This window comes from Myripristis murdjan, chromosome 21 (genome assembly GCF_902150065.1).
Source record: "Myripristis murdjan chromosome 21, fMyrMur1.1, whole genome shotgun sequence".
Classification (NCBI taxonomy): Eukaryota; Metazoa; Chordata; class Actinopteri; order Holocentriformes; family Holocentridae; genus Myripristis; species Myripristis murdjan.
Window position 1 is genome coordinate 21,155,001 of NC_044000.1, and position 26,655 is coordinate 21,181,655.

The following is a 26,655-nucleotide window of genomic DNA, read 5'->3' on the forward strand; positions in this document are numbered from 1 at the left end:
CCCACCCGATTACATTTGGGAGTGGAGCCAAGGTCTGGTGATGTTTTTTTTTTTTTTTTTTTTTTTTAAATAAATGATGACAGAAGCGGTGAGGGAACCTTCCGCGTTGCGTTCCCTCTGATTTTACTGACAGAAAACGTGACATCAGCACGTAATTTTTGTGATTGAGTCTTAAACGGCCTAACCCGACAGTTTACATTCTTATGGCGCAAAATGAACCTTCAATTCATGTCCCTTATCGTCATAAAACTTAACATGCGTCTGACATACACCTGGGAATAAACTATTCGCATAAGTGAGTCTAAAAAGACGCATAACGTACATGTATGGATGTATGATAACTTATGAACGATGTATGTGAAATAGCAATAATAATAATAATAATAATAATAATAATAATACGTGCTCACACCTCACACATCAGCCGCTCCACAGCCCAAACACTGCAGGTTGGCACGTCACTTCTCTTTAAGCGCTAAACCAACACAGGTCCCCGAGCGAAACACGCGAGAAAGGGAGCCGGCGCTGTGCGTGCATGCATGCGTGCGTGCGTGTGTGTGTGTGCGTGCCTCCTCAGTGGAATTCCGTGTCGGAGCAGCTGTCAGCGGAGCGAGGGAGGAGAGCAGCGCGGGCGGAAAAACAACCGCCCCCACACCTCCCCTCCCTCCCTCCCGCACACCCTCACTTTTTCCCCATGCTCATTTTTTCTTTTTCCCTTTTGAACTCCGGAGCTTCAGACACTCGACCACGGCTGCCACATTCCACACTGGGTGAGTTAAGGAGTGTGAGAGAGTGCGTGGCGGCGTGTGTGCGCGCGCGCGCGCGCTCACCACCACCACCACCGCCGAGCAAAATGTGTAATTGCTCCAGGGGTTTCTCGTTATGTAAAGAATGCTCGCAAACACGCAGACACTCACGGCGCTGGCACGCAGCGACACAAAATAACACAGAGGACACACATTCAACAATTAAGGCTGGAGACAAACACTCACACGCACACAGGGGCTCCGCAGGGAGCCGCTAAGGGCACGGGGAGGTCAAAGCTCCAGCAGCCCTCTAAACATTGTAAACATACTTCCTTCCTCGCTCACTCGCTCTCTCTCTCTCTCTCTCTCTCTCTCTCTCTCTCTCTCTCTCTCTCTCTCTCTCCCTCCCTCCCTCTCTCTCTCTCTCTCGCTCACTCTCCCAGCTGCATAATCAGAGGCGCCGACAGGCATACAGAAACCAACTCGGCTGCTGCAAAACATCCAGACACCCTATTGGCACTCACCTTGTCGTCTTCAGCCGATCCCAGATCAGCGGCGCAGCGCTGGCTGGGCCCGTTAGGTGTGGCCTCTTTCCTCTTCTCCCTCTCCCGCTCCCTCTCCCTCTCCCGCTCCCTCTGGCTGGTGTGTTTGGTCTTGCACGGCCGCTTGCCCTTGGGTTTGTCCGTGTCACTATGGCGACGGGACTTGAGGGGAGGGGAGTCTCCCACGGACGCTTCTGGGGCCGGGGAGGGGGGGCCCCGCCTGAGCTCCTTGCCGGGACCCCGGTCACCTGAGATGGAGCCTGGCGGGGGCGCTCTGTCCTTCAGCTGGCCGGGGGCGAGGACGGGGGCGGGCGGCACTCCTGGAGCAGGAGACGGAGGGGAGAGGGAGAGGGAGGCAGAGTGAGCGGCTGACAGTGTGAGAGCACAGCGGAAGGAAGGGGAGGATGGGAAGGTATTGCAAGGCCATCTCTCACCCTCTGTTGGTTTATTAATGAGCACACAGCGCTGTCTGGGAGCGCAGCGTGCAGGAGGGGGAAAAAAAAAAAAATCACTCATGCACACACGCACGCACGCTCGCTCACATGCACGTACACGCGCGCACAACGCCGGCAAACACACCCACACAGACACTCGTGCGCGCTCGCTCGCTCGCTCACTGCAGCAAGGACACTGCTATGAGTAATCTCCTTAAACAAGTGTGGCACTGTCTGGTTTCAGCCTCAAACGGCACATATTTACACGAGAAATAGTAAATTGCCCTTGAAACCACAATGTCAAAATGGCGTTTAATTAATGGCATGACGGCAATGCACATTTCCTCCACAGATTTTTTTTTTTTTTTTTTTTTAAATATTGTGAGGCTATCCTTTCAAACTACTCGGGAATGCTGCGACCTAGGTTTCATGGTATTATAATCTGATTTTTACTATGAAATGTTAATTAAATCCATGCTGTGTTTAAACAGTCCTGCGCTGACAAGCGGTGAGGAGGAAATTGAAATATACAACAATTATCTACTACTGCTCAAATAAACACTCTCTATTCACGACACGACTCTTCTTGCGGGAAGAATACTTCTAGAACAGGAAATTTTGAATAGAGATGAGTTCACTTTATCCAATAACTGGAATCCAGAAGGAAAAAAAAAAAAAAAAAAACGGTCCTGACACACACATGTGTGCGCACACACACACGCAGGAACACCAAGGTTCATTATAACAACAGGGCTGTTGCTAGGGTGATGTCATCTAAAAAGGTGAGAGCAAAAAATAAAAGTGTCTGCCAATCAACTCCTGTGGTTTCCGCGGGAACATAAAACCAAAATCTCCCTGCTTTACTCACTTCCTTTAATCTCCCTCCTGCTCTTTATTTCTTCCTCTTCGTCTCTGCCTCCCTCAGCCTCGGTTTGGGCACATGAATAAGGGAAAGCCCTGGTTTTAATCAGTCCCCCCCCCCCTCTCCCCCCTGCCTCTCTGCTCTCTCTCTTTGACTGGCCTTGAGGGGAAAAAAATCATTGATCACACATTAGTCACAGTACACCTGCCCACATATATCTCCACCAGCCACTTCCCCCGCTCGCTTTTTCATCGTTCTCTCCGAGCCCGGCGTACACCAGCTGAACAAAAAGTCCTAACCACAGGGGAGGAGCTCTTTAACAGCCGGTTCGGTCCCCAGGTCCCCTCTGTGCGTCCCCTGGCTGTTCCCCTGGCAGGAGGAAGTATCCTCTACCTCACTTCCACCCCTCGCCCCCACCGCCAAACCATCTGGGAAAACCCCTAAACGCAGGCTGATAAACAAGAAAGCGAAACGTGAGCCAAAGATAGACTTCCGTCACCCCAGCTGAACCCATTTCGACAGCGGTGGTTTCTCTCACCGTTAAGTAGCTTCTCGCAGGCCCACTTCCTGTTGACCTCGGCTCTCTGCGCCTCCAGGTCGCCGGCCCTGACTTTGCGGTCCCGCGGGCTGAGAGCCGGGGCTGGATAGCGCGCCTGGGGCCACACGCGCTCCTGCTTGATGAGTTCTGGCCCGTCGGGGGACGCCGCGCCGGCCGTGGGCTTGCTGAGCCGCAGTCCCTTCAGCTCGATGCAGACTTTGAGCTTCCTCACCTCGTCGTCGTCGTCCTCCTCATCGGGACAAGGTAGCTCGCGCTCGTCTAGAGATAAAGCGGACGTTAGTTGCACCGCCTCGTCTTTTTGCTCGGCGACACACTGTCACGTGAAAACCTTGTTAACTCCCATTTTGAACGTTTTAATTTCAGTTCAAGGATTTCGTGATTTCGTGTTACCAAACTCTTTCGAAACCCGCTGGAAAAAAAAATGCAGAAATCTATTGTGATATTTTGGAGTTGTGAGGTTTTCACCCGACAATGTTCTCGCCTTCTCTTGCACAGCTATGTACACACACACACACACACACACACTCTCGCAGCCCTGAAGACACAACTGAGCACACAGAACAAAGGGCATTAACCACTACATACTGATGGCTTGTAAAACCTCCTCTAAGCCTTACATTAAACACGCACGCACACGGGCAACAGAAGCAGGGAGCGGGATTTAAAACAGGCAGAGAGTGAGGAGGAAAAGGGGAGAGAAGTCAAGAGTCGGGTAGAGAAACAAAGAAAGACTGGAGAAGCAGAGGGAGAGTTTCCCCCCTAATTCACAGGGGACGGCTATTCGCCTTGTCTGCCAGTGCCGGGGAGAGCAAAAGCGATACCTCATGCCAAAAAAAAAAAAAAAGAAAAAAAAAAAAAGAAAAAAAAAGAAACCCAAACAGATGAGGGAAGAAAGAAAGGAGATGAAAAGGGAAGAAAAGAGCAGCTTTGAAGAGGGTGGGTAAGCGCAGCAGAGGAACGGCAGAGCTGAAAGAAGAGAGAGAGAGAGAGAGAGAGAGAGAATGGCTGTCCCTCTCCCTCGCTTCTCTCTCGCACTCGCGCTCAAAGGCAGGATTAAACACTTCTCTCCTCTGAGCTGGCTGCCACACAGAGAGAGAGATGGGACGGAGACGGGGGTCGGCGATGAGGGGGGGGGGAGAAACAAAGAACGGGGGTTGTGACAGAGAAGGTTTAAGGTGGAATTGATTGGGAAGAAAGGGGCGATGAGAAGGGAATGGGAGGATAAAAAAAAAAAAAGAAACAACGAGGGATGAGACGGAGCGTGGCGCGACGTCAGGGGCAAAGGGACAAAGAGTGGGATGAGAGCGAGAGATGCGCCGAAAGCCAGATGAAGAGAGTGGGAGGAGATGGATTGAGCAAACAGGACCGGGATACGGGTGATGAGGCGTGTTCGAGAAATTTCTCACCAGCAGAAATCTTGGCTCTTTTCTCTGGGTGGGGCGCCCTGTCGCCTTCCTCCCTCTCCCGGTCGTCCTCCTCCTCCGCCTTGAGGCCGAGGGGGCGTTTCCTGGCGGGCCCCGAGCCGGGGACGGCCCTCTCCTGGAGGTACCCGTTTGCCGGTGCCAAGGTGGGGGGCGCACAAAGCCCTCCTTCAGCCTCCCTCACCACCTTCCTGGCTCCGTCCCTCAGTCCTCCTTGGCCGGTGTGCCTGGCCCCGTCTCGAGCCGCCTGCCCCGAGGACAGGGGTTCCCTCGGGCCGCCGCACCTCTGGAGGACTGGAACTCTGTTGTTGCCGTAGCCCGGCCGGACACCTGAGCAGGAACGGGGCGGGTGGAAACAGGGGAGGGAGTCGAGAGGGTGGTGGGGGGTGGGGGGGGGAGTCGAGGCAAAACAAGCAACAGAAGATGAAAGGAAGGGAGACAGACGGTGAGAGAATGCAGACAGACAGGCCGCCAACCAGCAACCAGCCAGCCAGACAGAAAGAAACGAGAGCAGGGAAACAAGAGGTGGGGGGTGGGACGGGGGTGGGACGGGGGGGGGGGGGGGTTGATGGCGGAGCGAGAATGCCAGTTAAACACCAGCCAGCTTTTATTCTCCTTTAAAGACAGGCCGTAAAACTTTGATGGGGTAAAGACTTTTTAATCTGATGTGAGCCGAGCCAGCGGTCCGACGCTTCAGTGCAGGCGCTCGCACTTCCACCGGGGAGAGGCGAGAAAACATCCTGCACTCTCTCTCTCTCTCTGCGCACGTCAACCCCCCCCCCCCACCTCCCCCCTCCCTCGCTCTTCTGTCCTCCCCCCCGGCATGACCGCACCACGCCCTTCCCACACAGAGCGTGACTTTAACCCCCCCACCCCTCCAACCCCGTCTCTCCCTCTCTCTCTCTCTCTCTCCATGCCATAATTAGGCTCACACGTCAGCCCCGGCCTAGCTCCAACACACAGCTGGGCTCACAGCCAACGTAACTAACCCCCCCCCACCCCCCCATCTCTTTCCGTTGCGCTCTCCCATCCGCTTTCACCCACTAACTCTCCCCCGCTTTCGCTCTAACTCGCTGTCGCTTCCCCTCCTCCTCCTCCCCGTTCTCTCTCTCTCTCGCTCACTCACGCAATCTCTGCCCCTCCTTCTCCTCTTGCCCTCCCTCTCGATCGTCTCTCCGCGCAGATAAGCACAAAAGGCTTCTTGAAAATAAAACTCCCTCTCTCTCTCCCTCTCTCTCTCTCTCTCTCGCTCGCGCTGCCTTGCTTGTGTAAGAGTGTGTGCATATGTGTGTGTGTGTGTGTGTGTGTGTGTGTGTGGAAGAGATAGCGTCTTTTTTTAGAGTGACCCCGTCTTGCCTGAGCGTTTGCTGCAAGTGCGTGCGAGTGTGTGCGCGCACCTATTGTTCGCGTGTGTGTCCCATTGTGAGTGTTCATTTGCAGAATAGGTGCGTGTGTGTGTGTGTGCGTGCATTGTGTGTGCATGTGTGTATGTGTGGTGCTGGGTTACTCACCCTCCCTCTCTCCCGGCCTGGTGGTGTGTTGGCAGTGTTCCAGCACTCGCTCTCCGCGCTGGCCGTCTGCCAAGTCCCGTCCTGCTGCCGCTGCCGAGGCAGACACACACACACCGCCGCCCTCCTTCTCCTTCAGCTCCAGCTCCGAGAACCGCATCATCGCCCGCTGCGTGCACGCACACACACACGCACACACGCACACACACACACAGACACACACACACAGATATGCAGAGAAACCCATGAAAACCACTCAAACGTCTGCCCACGCCACACACACACCTCTCTAAGCCTCAATCTGGTCTCAACAGCTACAGAAGCAAACATTGCATCAGAAATCACATTGTCTCAAAATAAAACGAATGCCAAAAAATTAAACCCACACACACAAACGCACACACAGGACAAAGAGGTAGACAGATAAATCACAAGCATGGCATCCAGACATGGGTTAGACTACTGCAGCCACTGTGAGTCCATGCGCTCTGGGGCCTAAGTCCTGGCATCTCCCTTCCTGAAACATGAACACGGCTAGGAAACATATACGGCTAAGCCCTGAGGCAGAGAGAGAGAGAGAGAGAGGGAGAGAGAGAGGGAGGGAGAGAGGGAAAATCAGGGAGAGAGAGAGAGAGAGAGAGAGAAAAGGAGGGAGTGGAAAAAAAAGAGAATGGAGTGTGCGGAGATATATACAGGAGAGAAAGCCTGTCAGAGAGGTAGATGTGATAAGAAATGTAAAGAACTGACCTCCCAGTTAGCTGCAGGTTGACTTATATTACTCTCCTCTCGTGATATGACTTCCATCTAAGCAATTAGAATGGGGGGCTCAATATATCTGTCCATCATTTCATCTTTTTTTCATGAATGTATGTTCAAATGTCTCTCCACATGTATCTTTACACATAGTCAACAACAGGCAGCCACAAACCCACAAAGCAACACACAATCAAATACACACAGTAAAATAAGTCAACAGGTCAAATAACATTGCATCAAAACTATCAAATGATCTCTGAACCGAATGAATGACAACATTAAAAAAAAAAAAAAAAAAAAAAAAGACACATACCAATATGTTGGTTCTAAACATGATTGAATTCAATTTGATCGGTCTCGTTTAAGCTTTAAATTTCCACGTCTAACTCGTGGACGTCCAGAAATAGGGTTTTGATAGCTTTGTGCGGCGACTCTGCATCGGCAAGCGTGACACAGACAACAGTTTTCTGGGGTGCGTTCACAACATCGACAGACATATGCAACCTATTAACATATCTGCCTCTAAGCCAGTTGGTAACATAGCAAATGGTTTATTTGTGTTTCTGCGCTTAACGCTAAGCAGAAGAACCGGAGACACAGGCCTAAAATAAATAGCTCGACTGTGTGTGTGTGTGTGTGTGAGGGGTGCTGAAATGATGATGGCACACTGCAGGGGACGTTGCTGGTAATTGTGTGCGTGTGTATGTCTGGAAATGCAGTGTGATGTCTGTGAGGAGCTCTGGTCTTTTAACCGAGGGGCGGGAGCAGGGAGGGTTATAACCTTGGACGGCAACCAGGCTGGGCAGGACGAGGTTGGGGGGGAAGGAGAGCAGCGAGGGCATGCAGAGGACCTAGGAGGGGACCCCAGCCACTGGTTTTTAAGCACACTGCAACCCCCTCCCTTTCGGCTCACCTTTAGGTTAAGCATAGCCCGAGGCGGTGTGAACTGTGAGGCTGCCACAGTCACGCTCTCAAACTATATGGCTCTATAGCACAGTCAGCACTAACACATGCTTTAGCCCCAAGCAAGTCACACACAGACAGGCACGTACGAACACACAAACACACATGTACACGGAAATAACCTTTACACTGACTGCTCCCTAATCAACATACAGTGATGGCAGGCCTGGTTAACCTTTGAACTGCCCTCCAACTAACTCGCTGCCTGGTCGAGGGCTTCAACTAGCCTTGTACCAGCTTATGGAGGCAGTGAGAGTCTAAGGGAGAGGACAAGCCTTTGGACAGGGCAGCAGCATGACAGCAGCTGTGTTATTCTAAAATGTGCTGTGAATGTGGAGTATGAGAAATTCATGCGAGCTTCAGACATTTATGAAATTGTGGAAAGGAGACAGAGACAGTGCCCTGGATTAGAGAAACACTTAGGGTTTGATTCCGGGTCGGATCTTATAACTGAATGTGTGTTTGAAGTGTCTGCAAAATGTAAATCCTCTGCTCATTATGACATCTCCCTAGCCCAACTCCAACTTTGAGCCCGATATACATGCTTATATTAATGGCCTCACCTGCAGGGCTCTTTGCTCGCGGCTCAACTTGCTCGAATCAGCGTACAGCTCAGTGGTGACACATTTGAAGCGGTCGCCAACGTAGCCTGAAGAGTTAGCGATTCTCTTGGCCAGGCTGGATCTCCGAGAGCTTTTAGATGAAGCCTCCCTACCCTCGTCCTCTTCCTCGTCCCCTTCCCCGTGAGACTCCTCGGGATCCACAATGCTATCTTCCATCTCACTCTCTCTTTTGTGCACCTTTTCACACTCTGCTTCCGTCGCCACATCTGCGATGCACTGGGTGGGAAGAGGAAGTGCTCGTCTGTCCCTATCCCCTTTGTCCTTGCCAGAGCTGCGCTCCCCAGATGTGCGGGCACAGCGTAAGGTGCTCTGGTCTTGGTCTCCAGGATCTGGGCTTGGGCTCTTTTCCTCAAGGCTCTCCTCTGTCCAGCTAGCCTGTCCAGGAGAATTTGGGGGGAGGCTAGATGTCACACCAGGACAGCCTGTGTCCTGGGAAACCCTTGGTTTCACAAAGGGAGTTTCTGGCTGTCTGTCAGTGTGGTTGGGCTTGAGGGTGGGGTTCTGACCGGGGTGGATGGGATGAGAATGGGAAGGGTGGTGTTGGTGTTTTGGCTCAAAGTCAGTCTTTGTCTGATTTTGGTTGCTATGACAACATTCATTTTGGTTGGCCTTAATGCTGGGGACAGGAGGAGGCTGTTTGTGCACTGTTGGGGTCGACTCAATATCTGTGTCTGAGTGAACAAGGTCAATGCAGACAATCTTCTCTCTGGAGGATGCAGATGAAGAGGGGGGTTTACTCTGACAACCACCCTGCTCACCTGTGTTCCTCTCAGGCTTTATTTGGGTCCCTTCCCCCTTCTCTATCACACCAGTGCGGTCCTTGTGGCCTCCACTTTCCTCAGCTGGGCCCCTGGATTTCTCCTGCCCCCGGTGCTTTAAACTTGTATCTCCCCTCTCTGATGGTTTGTCTTGGTGAGGCTGCATCAAGGGATGGGCCATCTCCTGGGAGTTATAGGTGAGGTACTCACCTCCGGGGCCAGTTGAGAGGTTGTGGTAGGGTAAAGGGTGTTTGGCTGCCAGGTGAGCCTGGTAAAGGTTATTGCTGCCCAGCAAGACTGGGTGAGGGTAGACTGGGCCTTTTCCTGCCATTGGAAGGGAGTGGAGGGCCATTCCATCAGACATGGAGTAGTGCAGATATCTATTGGCATAGGCCAAGCTGTGGTTCAAGTAAGCATCACTCTGAGGAAGGTAAAGGTGTCCAGCAGGGTGACCGTTCTCCAAACAGGGTCTCTTGTATGATGACACCTCTGGAGTTGTTTCGCCTCTCTTAGAGGTTTGGGGGGACTTTTCTGTTCCCTCTCTGTGGTGGCCCAGAACTGGAGGATGCTCCGATTGGCTAGGGCTGTGTTTGGCCCACTCACCATTGGGCTTGGGAGAGAGAGGTCTCGAGGTGACCAGAGAAGAGCCAGAGTGTTGAGTGGATGATACAGTAAGGCTGGGCTCTCCTATCCTTGGACAGGATGAGCTACGTTGCTGGGGGAGGACTCTCTCCAGACCTTTGTGTTTGATAACAGAGGGAGAGGAGCCTTTGGCTTGGGGAGGGCCCAAGTCTGGGTTAGGTCTCGGAGAGGAGGGCAAGCCTGGGTTGAGCTGTGTATGGGAAGGGGAGGGGGTGGGTACAACCCAGGAGGAGTGTAAAGTGCTAATCATCTCTGGTCTCTCAGAGACCTTTGAGGAAGTGCTGCTGACCACAGAGTGAGGGTGGGAGGAAGGAGACAAGGACAGAGTCTCTTTTAAGAGCTCTCGGCTGGGGGGCAGTCCATAGCGCGCCCCAGGAGCCAAAGCATCCATCTTAACAGGGAATCCATTGGGAGGCAGGCCAAACTCCAGCATCCTCCCAGACAGGTCCAAAGGTTTCTCTGTTGGATCTTTGGTAGGCAGGGGCTGGTGAGCTGGCCGATCATAACTAGGTTTAGAAGGTGACCTGCTAGATCTCCTCTCACTCCCCACACTTCGGTGCTCAGGTGCCCCGTCTCTCGGCCTGGGTTTGTGGGGGCTGGGCCGCGCAGGAGACGGCTGGTCTGATGCCATGCTGCTCACAGAGAATGGATGAGGAATGGACTGAGTGGAGGAGGAGGAGACAGATATTGAAGAGGTGGAGGTGGTGGGGGGTTGCCCCATCCTAGGGACTGGCCTCTGTAAATCAAGGGAACTGTCAATGAGGGCAGAAGAGGGAGGAGGCTGGGGGAGGCGAGAAGAAGCATGAGGAGAAGAATCGATGGGAAGACTGCTATTATTCCCACCACTGGTACTGCTAGCACTACTAGTGCTGCTGCTGTTGTTGTTGCTGGAGCCCTTCCTAGAGGGGGGCCTGCTAGGTTTACTGCTCCTGCTGGGGGACCGGTCCCTGTCTGTGGCAATCTGGTGGTGCTGAGGATGTGGGGAAGGTTGGTGGAGCTGCTGCCCAAATGGGGGTCCAACACTAAGCCCCTTGTCCTGGCAATGCACTAGTGATGTGGGCGCTACTGTGACTGCAGGAATTCTCATCGGGGGCGCAACTAGGGGAGAAGAGATGGGTGAAGGAGGATAGTGGGGCATATAGTAGAGTCTCTCTGCTGCAGAGGCGGCTGCAGCAGGGTTCACACTGCCCCCCTGGGCTGCACACAGAGACTGGTAGGCCAGGTGCTGGGGCAGATAGGGGTTGGGCTGGCTGAGCAAAGAGGCTTTGTACATGCTCAGAGCTGCATACTTGGATGAGTCCATGAAGGGATACATGCTTGCTTCAGGGTAGGGGCTCAACCAGGGCAAGCGAAGGTAGCTACCACCAGCACTTGCCAAACTCAGTTCAGATGCTTTCTCCCCAGGCCCTACTCCTCTGCGTTCCAGCCCCAGGCCTTCGGCTCCGGTCCCAGGAACCAGCACAGGTTTGTGGAGGCCCGGCGGGGTGCCTTTGTAGAGGCCCAGGTATCCATTGGTGGCCTTACGGCTGTCCAGAGAGCCATCAGGCTTGTAGATGAGCTCTGGGAGACCTTCCCTGCCATAACCAAGAGGGAGGGCTGTGCCCTCACGGCTCTTTTCAGTCTGCAGCGCTCGGATTCCCGGGTAGACAACCCCACCGTGGAGGCGAAGACCATCATGCATCAGAGTGCCTCGGTCCAGCCCCATGGCTGCCAGGGGCGTTAACCTCGCATCCACCTGCAGCAAAAACATAATTACTCTAAATCTGCTGTAGTTCATTCATCTAACTTCTAAAATCACAGGCAGCAGATACTTCAAATACCAATTTGGAATTATGCAATTGTAAAACCATTAAGCAGAACAACCACTGCAAAACAGCACAAATATAGAAAGTGATAGATGTCTCATAATGTTCCAAGCTAGCTGCTTGCATGCTCGTAATGAAACAGACCATGTGTGTATTTCCTGATAATAGTGACTCATGTGACAGATGACTGTAAACAGAGCTGAGAAGGAGCAGGAGGACTTGCCATGTTTTGTGTGATGTGGTTCCCTTGTCTTAGTTCCAGGTTGGTCTGTGTCTCAGCACCGACATCACGAACAGATGTTGCCCTGTGGAGACGAGCAAACACTTAGCAGTCAGTGTCTTGGCTCTGGTGTATGCACACACACACATACACACAGACAAGAACCATGGCTGTGCTGTAATGTCACTATCAAGGAAACCTCTGGCTGGTGGTTTTAAAAAGCTCTAAAACATTAGAAAGTGCAAGAAAGACCACACATGTAGTCTTAGTACAAACACTTGAATTTTTGGGACATAGAGACAAATTTAAATAATATATTGACAAACAATATTGATTTTAATGGACATCAACGCATTATAGTAATTACATATGGTGGAGAAATGTGAAAGCGAGAGACAAAGAGGGAGAGGGGTAAATGTATGAAAGAAGGAAAGATAATGGCGCCGCTAGCTATAGCCATCATTGCCCTTCCTCTCACTCTCTCATATACACACCACTCTACTGAAGTAGTCACTGGAGATGAAAGCACTGTGTACCCCCCCGCCCTCCCCTCCGCTCCCATCCGTCAACACCCCTCAGCACCCTCCTCCAACTCCCCCATCCCCAGGGCCCCACTCCCGCCCACCCAGTGGGCTAGACGTGCATTGTTGGGCCGTGTCTATTCAGTCACGTTCTCCACACACTGGTTTTTCTGCGCCCTCCTTGACCCGCTCTCTCGGCTGCCTCAGCCAGCGGAGCGAGGGAAGATTATACATCAGAGACCGCTACGGTGGGAGACCATTTACCGCCCGCCAACACAGGGCCATGGATCAACAAACACTCACACCAAAACACACAGGAAAAAACACACGCAGACACACAGACATACATGCATAAAAATATGCAAGAGAGAAAAAGAGCCAGGAAACCAAACTGTACAATAAACAAAAGATTCGTTCAACAAGGCAAAAACACAGGACAGGTATAAAACAAGAGAAAAAAAAAAAAGAAAGAAAAAAAGAAAAAAAAAAAAAAATGAGACCAGCATGCATCTTGGAATTGTACATTCCAGGATTTTCTTTGTTTGCAGTCAGAAAATACCACTATTGTGTAAATAAGTGCATTGTATAGATTTCCACAGAGGCTGGCTTTTACAAATCACAAGACTTCAATGACATGACAAACAAACACCAAGATCCTTTTGTGTGTGACATTCACTTTAATTTGTTAATGTTTTGTTTAAGTTTGTATTGCTTTAAAGCACTGGAGCACAACAAACCTTTTATATTAAGTTAAGGTGAAATGTTAAAAAAAAAAAAAAAAAAAAAAAGTTATTTTTATTTTTTATTAACATTTAACATTTTAAACTTTTGCCTTTAACATTTACTCTGTTCTTATGTCAGCTGGCTGATAAGAGGCAGCTAACTCTTTAAGCCAACAGAATGAATCCACCATGCAGGTTTTCACAAATTATTAAGCAATGTAAATAGAAAGCCTTTATGAAGCTAAAACTCTGTTAAAGTGGGGAAATACCTAGACCTTAAGAAAGTAACCAGCGTTCAAAAAAGCAATCTGCATAGATTGAGGTTATGGCTCAACTATGCATTTCACATTTGTCTAATCTTCAAACAAGCCATTTACTCTTGTATAACTTGGTGAGTTGTAATTAAGTCATGATTAACAAAGCAGAGCTAATAAAAAATTATAACAAGTTACAGACTATAGTACAATCCTTATCGATAGCAAAGAGCAAATCTTATTTTTATTAAAACAAAAGCAAAAATCTGCCATGAAGAGACAAAACTTCTCTTGACGCAAGTGACATTATCTTTATACAAGAGTTACGGTCTTATTTCAAGACAGTCACTTGATTCAAGAAATTCTCAAAACATGAGAAACCGCAAAGGAATCAAGTGAAATTATCACTCCCCGTTGGCATATGTTTTTAACGTCAATACTCGAGTTAATGACTTGTTAAGGCGTGCATTTTTGCAGTGCAGCCCCGCCAGAGGAGCCAATGAGGGGATGAGGTAGGAGGTAGGTGGGAAAGGGGAGAGGAGGGGACAGAGAGCGCGCAAGAGAGGTCCCTAATATAGTAAAAGTGAAGCCTGGCCGTGTTCGACAGTGCTGAGAGCAGCAGAGAAACTCAGCTCCTCGATCATCTGAGAGAAACGCCTCTGAGCCTCGCTGCCGCCGCTGGCACGCCACTTTTATTACCGTGACCCAGGGCCCATTAATCAGCCTCCTCTGGGCCCCTCGGTCCGGCTCCTCCCTGCAACCCTCCCCCACCACCCTCCTTCCCCTCCCCGGGGCCCGGCCTGCCTCAACAACATCCGCATCTGACGGAACTGAAACGCGCCTGTGTGTATTTGCGTGCGCGCGCGTGTGTGTGAGTGTGTGTATGCATGCTTACCTACATGTCTGTTTCTGCAGACCGAACAGACATCGTTGAGAAATCTTTCCAGTTGCCAGCACTGTAGCATGCGCAGCGCAACTCCCCCTCCCTTCCCTCAAACGCACACACATACACACACACACACACTCTCTCTCACATACACACACGCGCGAAACCAGTTCACAGAGCGACTCTCGCACTGGAATACGAAACCCCGTGCTCACTGGAGACCGAACAACAAGAAAAAATAAGCCTCTTACAGCCTACAAAAAGCAGATCTTCGCTGAAATTCTCCGTTTATGGCCGTTTCCATATATAAAAACAAACTGCTGTTGCCTGGCTGTCCATATCTTTGTGAAATAGCCTAAAACACACAGACATAGGGCCTAATGCAACTGTCACACAACCGCTTTCTTAGAAGAAGAAGAAGAAAAAGAAAAAAAAAAAAGTTGGGACACATGTGAGAAAGGAAATGAAATGTTCCTGTTCAGGCCATTGTGGCAGAGAGATAGTGTGGTGTCTTATGACCCATTACCTCCTCCAAACCAGCAGCTCAGAGCCAACTGCACTAATGACAAACCTAGTAGCCTACTTTCTGCGTGTGGAGCCAAGGCACCTGCGGTTTCGTGAAATTAATGGCAATCCAGGAAAGATGATCGGCGTCAAGCTTGGGATTAAGCCTTCGAAGTTTATAATAGTCAGCGCACAATATGCATCACCCGGAGTGAGGCCGACACGTAGCCTGTAACCTGCGCAGCCGAAAGCTCTAATTTACAGCTTATAAAAATTGCACCTAAAACAATTTACGTATGACATCAGGCGCACGTTGCCTCCTGTGGGTAAACCCAATGCTGTGAGGTCGATTGGTCACTGGTGACTGTGCATCTTCAACCTAGTAACCTTCTCAAAGGCTCTAAATGCGTCAGAGAGACACCGACGGGGGGATTCGTGGTTGTGAAATAGATGTTTACTGTTAAAACATTTTTATGACTATTTCATCACTGTTGCTCTTATTTGATAAATTTAGATGTTCTTTATCTACATCATCAGCTATTCGATCATCCATGCCAAATAAAGCACGTTGAAATGTAGCTAATAATAGATAGATTCGACGATATTGTTCTTATCATCGCAATATTTTCAAAGCACATTAATGTGGCATCTCAATAAGGTGAATATATGAACTGGAGAGAATTTACATTTTGTAGGCTATAAGCGACTGTTTTGGCAATACGTTTCTGAAAAGCACTTATGCCAATGTCAGAGAGAGAGAGAGAGAGAGAGAGAGAGAGAGAGAGAGAGAGAGGACAGGAGGGGAGGAAAAGGCACAGTGTGTTGACGCCCATCCATAGCTAAGAATAGTTTGCGCAACAAACAACTCCCGACGGCCGTCCAATCCATCACGCTGGCCGGCACAGCGAGCAGGCAGGCGGGGGGAGGAGGAGCGCAGCAGCCGAGGCTGCGTTTATAAACCAGACCGCTGGAGCGGAGCCCCGATTCGCACCATTAAATCGAAAACCACCAGGCGAGCAGCGAATAGCCCGGTGTCCAGTCGGTAGGTTGGAGCTTTTTGTGCGCCTTTTGAGGAGGCGGCGCAAAAGGTTTGATGAGTTGAGAGAAACAGGCAGACAGAGAGATAGGGAGACGGATGGGGGAGGAAAAACAGAAAAACACTTTTCCCTCCGAGTCAAACTCGTTTCCTGTGAATGACTACTGCGACTTGAACTCTCCGTGACCCGTAATACGTGGCGGAACAAACACCGGCGCCGCTCATGATCATTTCCTACCGACCAGGGCAGACCCTGTCCACCCTCTCCGTTCTGTGTAGCGCAGCGTTTGCGTGTGTGTGTGTGAGAGGAGGGTCGCGGCAGCTTGGCTGGTCAGAGGGATGAACCGCAGGCTATCTAAAAAGTCACAGGTTCAAACCTTGCATTATTAACAGCCGCGTATGCTGTCAAAGTGCTCTTGAGCAAGACACCAATCCAACCCGCTTACTGTTTGCAAGATAATTACAAAAATGACTGACGCTGATCCGCAGAAAAAAAAAAACACCATGCTATAGTGCACCGCTCATTGCAATAACTCCTTTTACTGTTGCACAACACGTTTTGCAGGTTTGTTCGACAAAATAAGTGGACATGCATGGGGGATACGGGACTCAAACATGCCGTGCCGAGCTATACAGCCGAGCAGGAGTGTAGGCGCCCTCTTGCTCTTTGTCCCTGGAGCTCTGCCAGGCTCTCTGAAGCGCAGAGCTCCGCTCGGCTCTAAAAAAATGCAGTGTGACGCAGGATAATCTCCGCAGCGACGGGGGTGGGGTGGGGATAAACACGGATTAAATGCACACACATACACACACCAGGGCGACGGTGTGTGTGTGTGTGTGTGTGTGTGTGTGTGTGTGTGTGTGTGTGTGTGTGTGTGTGTCGCGCGCGTCCAAGACGAAAGAAATTCAGCACATATAGCGCCGGTGAACAAAATATAAATCAGCGGAAGCAAATCTGAGAAAAGGCACGGCTCTTTTAACGCTCTAGATAAATTAGCGGAGACCAAAACCCCCACTAACTACACAGCCAGCCACAGGCGAGCAATTTAGGGCCGTCACCTCCCCACCCCCATACACGCACGCGCACGCACTCGTGTGTGCGTGTGAGGAGCTGAGGAAGGTGGTAAACAGTGTGATAACTGAGGAGGGAGACACACAAGGCGAGAAAAACCTAGTGCTTTATGTCTTTGAATGCTCTGCATATAGGCCTATACCTAATGTCTTCAATTTTTTTTTAATTATTAACACTGATGATTGTTGGCTGCGTTTAAACCAAACGGCTCAACCCATCAACAGTTTTGTTTTGTTTTGGTAAATTTGACGTGATTGTCAGTGCAGTTTCAGATGAACAGTCGCACCACTAAACTGAGTGGAGATAGCAGTGTTTGGGAGGAGGGGTGCGGAAAAGCCTAGAAGGAGCCAGCGGCGGCTCTTCAGCTGTCACATTATTAGCGGCCGAGCTGTAAACAAGGCCCCTGCGTCCTCCCGGGCCGCTGCACAGCCGCATGCAAGTCGGTGCACGGTTCAATTCCCCCCTCGGCAGCACGGCCGTCAACAACGGCGACATTGTGAGGCCCCCCGTGCTGTCACTAGAGACCGGGCGACGGCTGCTGAACTGGCCCTATTCATCCCGGGCCAAATGAGGACTAAATGGCCCTTTATGTCTCCAAAGGGACCCGATTGTAATAGGGACGCGCATGCATGAGCCGGCCCGCGTTTACCGGGGGTTTCTTGACTTTTCTTTGAAATGCGGGCGTTTCATGTGCTGAGTATTTCTAATAAAAGCACTGATCTCCACCCTGCCCCCACATTGGATAAATGCTGTGTTTAGAGAGACGGCTTAATTAACGCGATGTGCTCAGGCGTAAATTAAATGAACGTCAATTTAGACAGGTGCCGAAACAGTGTGAGGTAAACACACCTAAATCCAGTTTGCACATCCTTTTGATTTGCGGAACAGAGTTCACTCATTATTTAGGTAAACAGCCTATACAACTTTGATTAAAAATAAATAAATAAATAAATAACAACAGACTTATGTGACTTAATGTAACTAAGATATTTGTTTCTGAGTGAAAACTGTAGGTATTAAAGCATTTCTGACAAAGTAATTGATTTATTTATACTGGTGGTTGTTGCTGCCTTGTGATGATCACCGACTGGAGGTCATATCCGACTTTTTATTTACCACTACATCACTGCACAGAATAATATGCCATCCAGAGAGCAGATGACTCATTTCTGGGTCTTTGAAGACATGGGATTGGTGAAATACACTCCTATCGCCATCACCCTGCTGCGCTGCCAAGTGTCTGTGGGATTTCGTCAGAAAGATGCCCGAGGCACCGACATCTAAAAACAAACGAGGACGTTTGATCAAGACTGGGCCTGCAGAGACTAGAGGGAGCGAGGTGATGATGTATCATCATTATTCTGCACCTATATGCATCTTCCAATAGGCCACAGTGAGGTCAGTATTGAATGACGCGACTGAAATAAACCCTTTTACATGTATATAAGCTAGACATACATTTAATATCAAAACAAGTCCCTGCATTCCGATTTTGGACTAATTTTTTACGACTGATGTGATAGCCTACTGGTTTTTGATAAATTGGACTATCAGACCGAGGATACAAAACCAGGGGAACACTGGTCCTGAATGCTTCCCCCGTTTTTGGTATGGCTTCTAAATATTCTAATATTTTGCCTGAAATTAACCCTTAATTAATGATAAAAACTCAGATTAAATTTGGACACACTGACTGCTAAGTTATGTCCATAGTGCTCACATCCTCCCATAACAAAGTGACGCTCATGCATATTTTTAGACTGAAAACAGAAAGAAAGAAAAAAACAATGGGAGCACAGTTTTCCTTTACTGACAGTTGCCGGTGTCAAAGGAGACGGAGAATAAGGTGTGATTTAGGCTCTCAGTGCGTCCTGCCCCGGGTCTGCCTCTCTGTGGGTGCTGCGCACTTAGTGTGGGGGCAGTGACACGTCTCTCTGCGGGGAAGTGATCCGTGCGCTCCAAACCTCGACGGAACAAAAAGCTTTGTGGAGCGCAGAGACAGAGAAAGAAAAAAAGGCCTCTCCCGTTTCATCGCGAGGTCCCGAGAGGCCTGGACGGAGCACAGCTTCAATCAAACCATGACGTCTCCTCCGGGAGCCGTGCAGCGCCTGGAAACCCGATCTCTCCTCGGCTCTCCGCCGTGCCTCCGCTTTTGTTCACATGCACCTCGCATGAGCAACCATGAGCGCAGCGCCAGTGTTGAGATTGTTGTTTTATATCCAGACGTGAGGAATAAAAATATGCGCCACGACAATAACACAGACCCCTTGTCTCCAATGGGATAAAAAGCGGAACACGCAGCCTTTCTTTTGACTAATTCACCAGTTGCTGTCTGCTTATTTCCAACAAGTCAGTATAGGCTAGATATGCAAAGGTGGTCCCGTGATGGAAGCGGATTACATCGATGTGCCAACTTGCGCATAATACCCTCCTCGTCGGTTTCATTGATTCCAGTAGGGGGAAAACGGACAAACAGCGGGCTAATGGGTTTAAAATGGAGGCGGCGTGATTGTCTCTATAAACGCAGCAGATTACCATCTCCCCCAGCCGCCCCGCGGAGAGCCACGCTGACAGGCCCACTGTCACACATCCAAGATCAGTCCCACTGCATGACAGTGTGCCCCAGCAGGCCCGGGGCTGATGTTGCCTTAAGGTACATCACCGCCTTGTCTAAATTCAACGTAAACAGCAGAAAAACACACCCTCTCAAGCGTTTTCATGTCATGGACACAAAATAACACATTATTTTCCTCGGACACCACACTAAATAACACTTTGTCTCATGGATCCTATTGGTATGGAAAATATTTGTTTATTATTGAAATGTGACTGCCTATAATGAATGTGCGTGTGTGTGTGTGTGTGTGTGTGTGTGTGTGTGGGGTGGGGGTGTGGGGTGGGGGGGGGGGGGGGGGGGTGCAACAGGGGGACAGTGAAAATGAATTATCAAATTGCAGATAATTCCAACTTAATTAAATTAGAGTGAAATCAAACTAGGCCTATTCATTTTGCTGTGGGACGCCGTGGATCCTCCCGAGTGACCCCTGGAAGTCCCCGGACCCACTTTGACAACTACTGATATAAAACAGCATTCTGTGCGAAAGATGTGCGATAAAAAGGTGTGTGTGTGCGTGCGCGCGTGTGTGTGTGTGTGTCAGTCAATCTACAGCAAACACACACACACCTCCCCCTCTGTGTTATAGCACCTGGAAAACAGATCAGCGCTACACTGATCTCACAGTGGAAAATGATGCGCAAAACAGTCCAACGGGGTGCACTATAAATAAACTCGGCCCACACAAAATGTGAAGTATTTGTTTTAGGCTTCCAACATCATGCAGCAATCGGGGAGTATACTTTATCTGTGCCTTACTGAAAGATTGGATCCGTGGTGCCAACAGCCCAGCTATGAACCACATCTCGTGGCTTCAAAGTCAGTGGACAAAGTTATTGAGAAGCATGCTGGAGAAAGAAAAAAAAAAAAAAAAAACATGGCTGCATGGCGACAAACTTATTCAAATTGTGGCTGTATGAATTGTGGCTATGTATGACTCCGCTTTTGCCACGCTGATTTTTCTTTTGATGGGAGAACAGGTCTTGACCAAAAATCTCAAGCAAGAGGAGCTCACTGTTTTGGCATCAACACTTTTGGTCCATCCACACAGAAAACTTTACTGGTAACCTGGAGCTTAGAGATATTTCAGGAAACTTCATTTCAGGGGCATCAGCACACTAAACCCTGATGACAAAGTCCTATTTAATATAAGTTGGCACCGGGACGTCCAGATTTTGTTATATTGGTTAAATTCCTAAAAAAATGACCTATTACAAGATAGCCTAGTGTTATTTGGCCAGTGTGTGAAAGCATTAGACGTAGGTCACCTACCTAGAAGGAAAACTTGTCCTGAATAATCCTCGCATCGCTTTTTTAATCTCTCTCGTCTAAATAGATTTATTGCCGTTTTCTATGAGTTTTGCTCTATGAAAAACAATGCAAGAACAAATTCTAGGCTAAGACAGCCTGTATGGCAAGTGTCACCTACCTTGCCATCAAAGTGACTTCTACGCTCTTTTTAAATATCCAACAATTGGGTAGGCAATCTATTCTTCATCAGTGGCCCCTGAAATCGCCCCCACCCCCACTGGCTAATCTCCCTCTCCCCTGAGCAAGGTCCCAACACAAGGTCCCGCTCCCCGACCCCATTCAAGCAGGACGATGCTTGCGTTATGAGTGATAATCCCGGGCCTGTTGGGTCTGAAGTGTACCCTTGGTCGTCTCTAGCCACTTCCCTCACTAAGCTCGTCAATGAGCTGGAACCAGCCAATATGAGGCACATCGATCGTCGTAAGAGAGCGTCCCCTAATTAGTGCCTCTGTGGCTCCAGGACAGGCAGCAGGCACGGCGGCACGGGAAGGGAGGAGAGAGGAGGGGGGAGGGTTAACCCGATAGGAGCCCTTCTTTCAAACGGAGAGAACGACCCGACCAAAATCAAAAAATCTGTCAATTTAATGTTGCTTTGCTTATCATGAATCGCACGCTGCGTCACTTAACCCACATAGAAGCTTTAACGAATCGTTGGGAGCCACTATTCATTTCGGCAGCGATCCAACACGCCTTGCAGCACTTTTTCCAATTAAACTGCAACTTTTAGAACTGGATCGCACCGCTCGCTGCCGCCCACCACAGTGGTTATCGCTGCAAGAAGATTGTGGGGACAACAGGCGAAGCGATTGTTTAAGTGATTTTATGATAATAAGTGTTGATTGGCGAGTTGGACGCATGCCGAACTGAAACGTGGCTCGTGCGAATTCATGAAAGGTCTTCGATTCGCATGAGTGGAGTAAGTATTTTTGCGAGGAAGGTGAACTGACAGCTTCTTAAAAAATGGATTTTAGTGTTACGCTCTCCTCATACCAGAAAACAGTGCGTATCGGGACTCAAGGGGGGCAGCTGATGCTATATGAAGCCTCCGTGCGCAAAGGATACCCCACCGCAATGCAAACACTGGTACCTATCACAGCGAGAATAAAGGAAAGGAAGAGTGGCAGTCAAAATGCTGTAGCGCAAGTCATACTGAAGAACACCTGCAAGACGTGAAGGCGGTGAGAGCGAGGTGGCACGATATGGCACCGTGTCTGTTTTTCATCAACTAGACAGAAGAGTCCCGTCTGGCTAACACTTCACCTTCGGGACCAAGAGGACTCATCAACGTCCACTCTGTCCAAACAAAGTCTCCACACCTTCCCCGCTAACACACACACGTTAACACAGACGCACACACGCAGCGGGGATGCCCTCCAACTGAATTGAACCGTGTGTAAACGGAGCAGCACCGCTCACTTCCCTTGGCAGGGCGAGGCTGGATTCCGTAACCTTGTTTAGCGCAGAAGCCCGTGTGCGCGCATACACACGCACAGCCCACACACACACACACACACATACACACACACATAGGCTACACACGCTATGGGCGCCCGCGCGCATACACACTCACTCTCTCTCCCCCCCCCCTCAATCTCTCACACATACATACACACACACACTTTGGCACACAATAGAGTGCGAAAAGCCTGAATATTCACCATCGACAACAATGTCACTTTGTAGTCCACTAATCTCTGGGACGTCCTTCTCACCTCCGTCCGGCTGACAGGACAGCAGGACAGTTGTAAAAGGCCAAGCTCAGGGCCGAATCATTATGCGTGTGTGTGTGTGTTATTTATCAACCACATGCCACTGCCCCGCCGAAACGCACAAAGACCACCCTATGCGCTATTCTTAGAAGTGGCCGTTCCTCTCCCCGTCTCTGCGCACACCATCGGGCTATGGCGTTGCGACTCCCACAAGAAGGCATCGTGTTTAGGATTTAATAACACACTGTCTGAAACGGTGGGATCGTTGAAAAAATACAGAAAACTTCTTTGCCGTATTTTAAACAACAGACCATTCTCTCTGTTTTCTGTCCCCGTGCTGCCAGTCCGAGGGAATTATCCACGGACAAAGATAAATGCATAAGAAAACACACACTCAGGACATGTTCGTGTGTCATTTATTTTCTCACCTGGTTAATTGGTACTGCTTCCAGCCGTCGTCCGTGCGCCCCAACGCCTTTTTCCTGTTTTGCCAAGTTAACTACGAGAGCAACGATCCGTGCGTACGTAGACTGGAGCCCGGTTACGGTCCTGTCTGCTGGAGGCAGACAATCCCAACCACAAAACACCTAAAAGTGTCTAACAGGTTATCCACTTGTCACGAAACGGAACAAGCCTTACATATAAAGCTCCCGTCTTTTATCTATTGTCTACAGCAAACTCTCCCCCGTTAGCCTATATTTCTAGCGGACTTTTTTGTTGCTGCAAAATGTCACTTAGGTTTCCATCAAGCAACAAAAAGAAGATCCTGCGTGTTGGGGGAAAATGTCAGAATAAAGACAAATCCCCGATTTAAAACAATCCGTTATGGTCCCTTGAGCAGTTTTTTGGAGAGCCAATGCGCCGTGCGGCCGGGGGCCCCCAAAGGATACAGGTGGCGAGGTCGGCGGACTCGGAGAAATTAATTCAGCTCGGCCGTACCTCGCAGCAGCGCCATGTTGGGTTTCACCGGAGCACGCCGTCCTCAAAAAAGCCTCTTTCTCCCGCTCTCCGTCATTCCATGTCCTCTCTCAAACCGGAATCGGTGACTGAAAGGGGTTACTGAAGGGTATTCCGACTAGCTTTTTGTCCCGTGCTTCCCGGTAAGGGTACAAAACACCCCGATCGCAGCTCCGGTTCGCACCGAGGACGCACGGAGCTCTATACGGGGAGTGCCGCACAGAATGGATGAACGCTGCCGAGACCGAGCGACTCGCTCCACTCCCACTCGCGCAGACTCTACCCAGAAGGCCAGTCGGGAGACCGCAATTACCATAAGCCTCCAGCGCACGGCACGAACACAGGCTGCGCACACACACGTACACACAAACACATTCGCAGACACACACACACACACACACACACACACACACACACACACACACACACACACACACACACACACACACACACACACACACACACACACACACACACACACACACACAAGCTCCGCGTAAACTCCAAAACAGGAATAGGTTATGGTAGCAGACAGCAAGGGCATGGAAAGAAAGAAAGAAAGAAAGAAAGAAAGAGAAAAAGAAAAAGAAGGAAAGAAAGAAACAAAGAAAGAACATTATGATGATGATAATAATGATAATAATAATAATTATTATTATTATTATTATAACAACAATAATAATAATAATAATAATAATAATAATAATAATAATATGCTTTAGTTGACATACTTACAAATTGCTTTTGCAAAATAAATAAAAATGCAATGAAAGCGCGAACAATAAAAAAGAATAGACTACAGAGGAAATGCATAGATAAATACATGCATAAAACAAGAATGAAGCTGAAGAATCGACCACGTTCAAGTACAAGCAGAGAGACACTTGGCAGAGAAAAGACGGCAGGTAGCGAGAAGGTCCTGAGTGGAAACACACCACGTACAAACTGTATGGATTAATCAGCCAGTAAGGTGGGGGAGGACTTCTATTGGCTGGCCACAGGATCAAAGCACAATTGATTTCTCTAAATAACATCAACAAATCCCAGCAGCAGATTTCATATAGGTTATTATATATCTGGCACATTTTTTTTTTTTTTAAATCATATTGTGCGTCATTCCACAAGGCGAAATGTATAAGTCCCCTTTGTTATTCTAAAAGGCAAGTGTAGTGGTAGCTGAGGAGGCGGCTCTTCTGTAATCCTTTAGTAATCATTCTAAATATTCAAATTGTTAATTAAGCTCTAAATACCTAGAAGAGAGGTGGAATGCATAACCTTGACTACACCAATAGGCGTTCATCATACTAATGGCGCTATGAAGCCTTTTTTTTTTTTTAATGCCAGTTCCCCGTTTTATCCAAATTCCTAATGCTTGTTCACATTTTGTCTATATGATTTAGGCAATGGGTGCAGATTCAAATTAAATGTCATCTCAGTTTTTTTCCAGCCAAATAGTTAAGGTAAAGTGAAAAGCACAGGGAGGGAGATGGGGAGAGAGAGAGAGAGAGAGAGAGGGAGACAGGGAGAGGCAGCTCAAGGCTGAGGCACATCTGTTAGGGCTCCCATGTCAAGTGAAGGAGAAGGAGGCTATGAATATCCAGCCTGAGGTGTGTGTGAGCTTGTGTGTGTGTCTGTGTGTGTGTGTGTGTGTGTGTGCGTACATTGAGAGAGACAGAGCTGTGAGACAGAGAGAAAGAGAGAAAGGCTGGCGGACAGACAGACAGGCACAAAGACAGAGAGAGTGAGAGAGACAGACAGAGTAGGAGTAGGAAAAGAAGGGGAGTTGGCAGGGGAAGGTCTGGCTGCATTTTGCGCAGCTGTTGGAAGTAGGAGTTGCACCAGACGGTCATATACACACAAACAAACACCAAAGCTCACAAAAGCTCACACTTAGACACACACACACACAGAGAGACACACACACTCAAGTTGAAAAGCAAATTGAAGAGCAAATTGTCCAAAAGTTTGGAGTTAGAGAGCACAAAGCAACTGAGCAGAGAAGAAGAAGAAGAAGAGGAAGAAGAAGGAGACGGAGCGAAAGCCCGTCTGTGAGATGAGGGAGGGGAAGACACGGTGCTTTAAGCCCTGTTCACTTTATGGCCTGCAAATATGGGAGAGGGAAAGGAGGGTGGGCGTATTCCTGCCCACATGGCACAGAGACTATGCCCACTCTCTCTCTGGATAGGACTCCAACTCCAAGGCAACCCAGCCTGCCCTGGGCATCCGGATTTCTGTGACAAGCAATTCCAAAAAAACCTTTGTTCAAACTTTTATACACCCAGGGACGATTTTCTGAGTGTCTGTGCTCTTTTTCAGCTCCAGCCTCTGCCTCTGCCTCTCACATTCACAAGTTGCCTGGTGCAGTCAGTGCCTTCTGAGCTGACCATCAAAGACGATGGAAGCAACCAAGGATCAAGAATCCTGCTCAAGGGCACTTCAGCAGGAGCTGATGACAGACTTGACAGTGAGTAACATGTAACACATGTAATATGGTGAACTTTGTGGCATGACATCACCGTGGATGCATACATTTTTAGAATTGGTGGCACCAGTGGGAAAGCCTGAATCTGACTGAAATGGAAATACAGTCGAACACATCGCCACACACAGATTTGTGTTTTCATGCTGCAGCTTCATATCAGTCATTTATTCACAGTCTGCACCAGTGGGAGTGTGTTAAGTTTAATCCATAAAAACCCTGATTTTCCTTTGAATTTCACGTTCAAAGTTAGGAAAAAAAAAAAAAAAAACAAGATTCCACATTGTATAACAATGTCACATAAATATTTTGTATATTTTGGTTGCAACACTTCACTGAAGCTACATCAGTCTTATATTGAGTGAAATATTTACACCCAAGATACTGTTGTTTTATGGCTACACGATGACATCAAATAGAAAATATCTAGATGGCTGGTGCATCATTTTACACATATTTCGCTGTAATTCAGGAGGACATACTTGGTATCTTTGGAATACTGGGCGCTGACAAAAACTCAAAGAGCAACAGTGTGAGGAAAGAATACAGATTCAAAACAGTTGTTCACCACAACAGGCATGGCGGTGTAAACAAAGGCAGCCGACAGGAAGTGGAATTGGAGAAACGCAGCATCACGGCATGTTGGACCAGTTGCAGGTGGTCACTCGGTGCGGGCATGCACGCAAAGAATTTGACCAAAGTTGATCCGGCCAACCTGTACACCAAGTCTGAGGCCAGCGCGGTGCTTCGTTTT

The 26,655-nt window shown here is 49.1% G+C and overlaps 1 protein-coding gene across 2 annotated transcripts in view; it reads right to left on the minus strand.

The window, feature by feature from the left end:
* Nucleotides 1-23,684, minus strand: part of bcor (BCL6 corepressor) — a 36,501-nt gene extending 12,817 nt beyond the window's left edge. The window contains exons 1-8 of one of the 2 annotated variants that reach the window (XM_030080333.1): nt 22,894-23,684; nt 11,843-11,924; nt 8,355-11,549; nt 6,820-6,876; nt 6,076-6,241; nt 4,550-4,894; nt 3,123-3,401; nt 1,271-1,608 (exon numbers count right to left, since the gene is read on the minus strand). In XM_030080333.1, coding sequence (XP_029936193.1) covers nt 1,271-1,608; nt 3,123-3,401; nt 4,550-4,894; nt 6,076-6,241; nt 6,820-6,876; nt 8,355-11,549; nt 11,843-11,845 — 4,383 coding nt within the window. In that variant the 5' untranslated portion in view covers nt 11,846-11,924; nt 22,894-23,684. The remainder of the gene's footprint in view (nt 1-1,270; nt 1,609-3,122; nt 3,402-4,549; nt 4,895-6,075; nt 6,242-6,819; nt 6,877-8,354; nt 11,550-11,842; nt 11,925-22,893) is intronic. The other variant, XM_030080335.1, reaches the window with a different exon arrangement.
* Nucleotides 23,685-26,655: the final 2,971 nt, after the last annotated feature.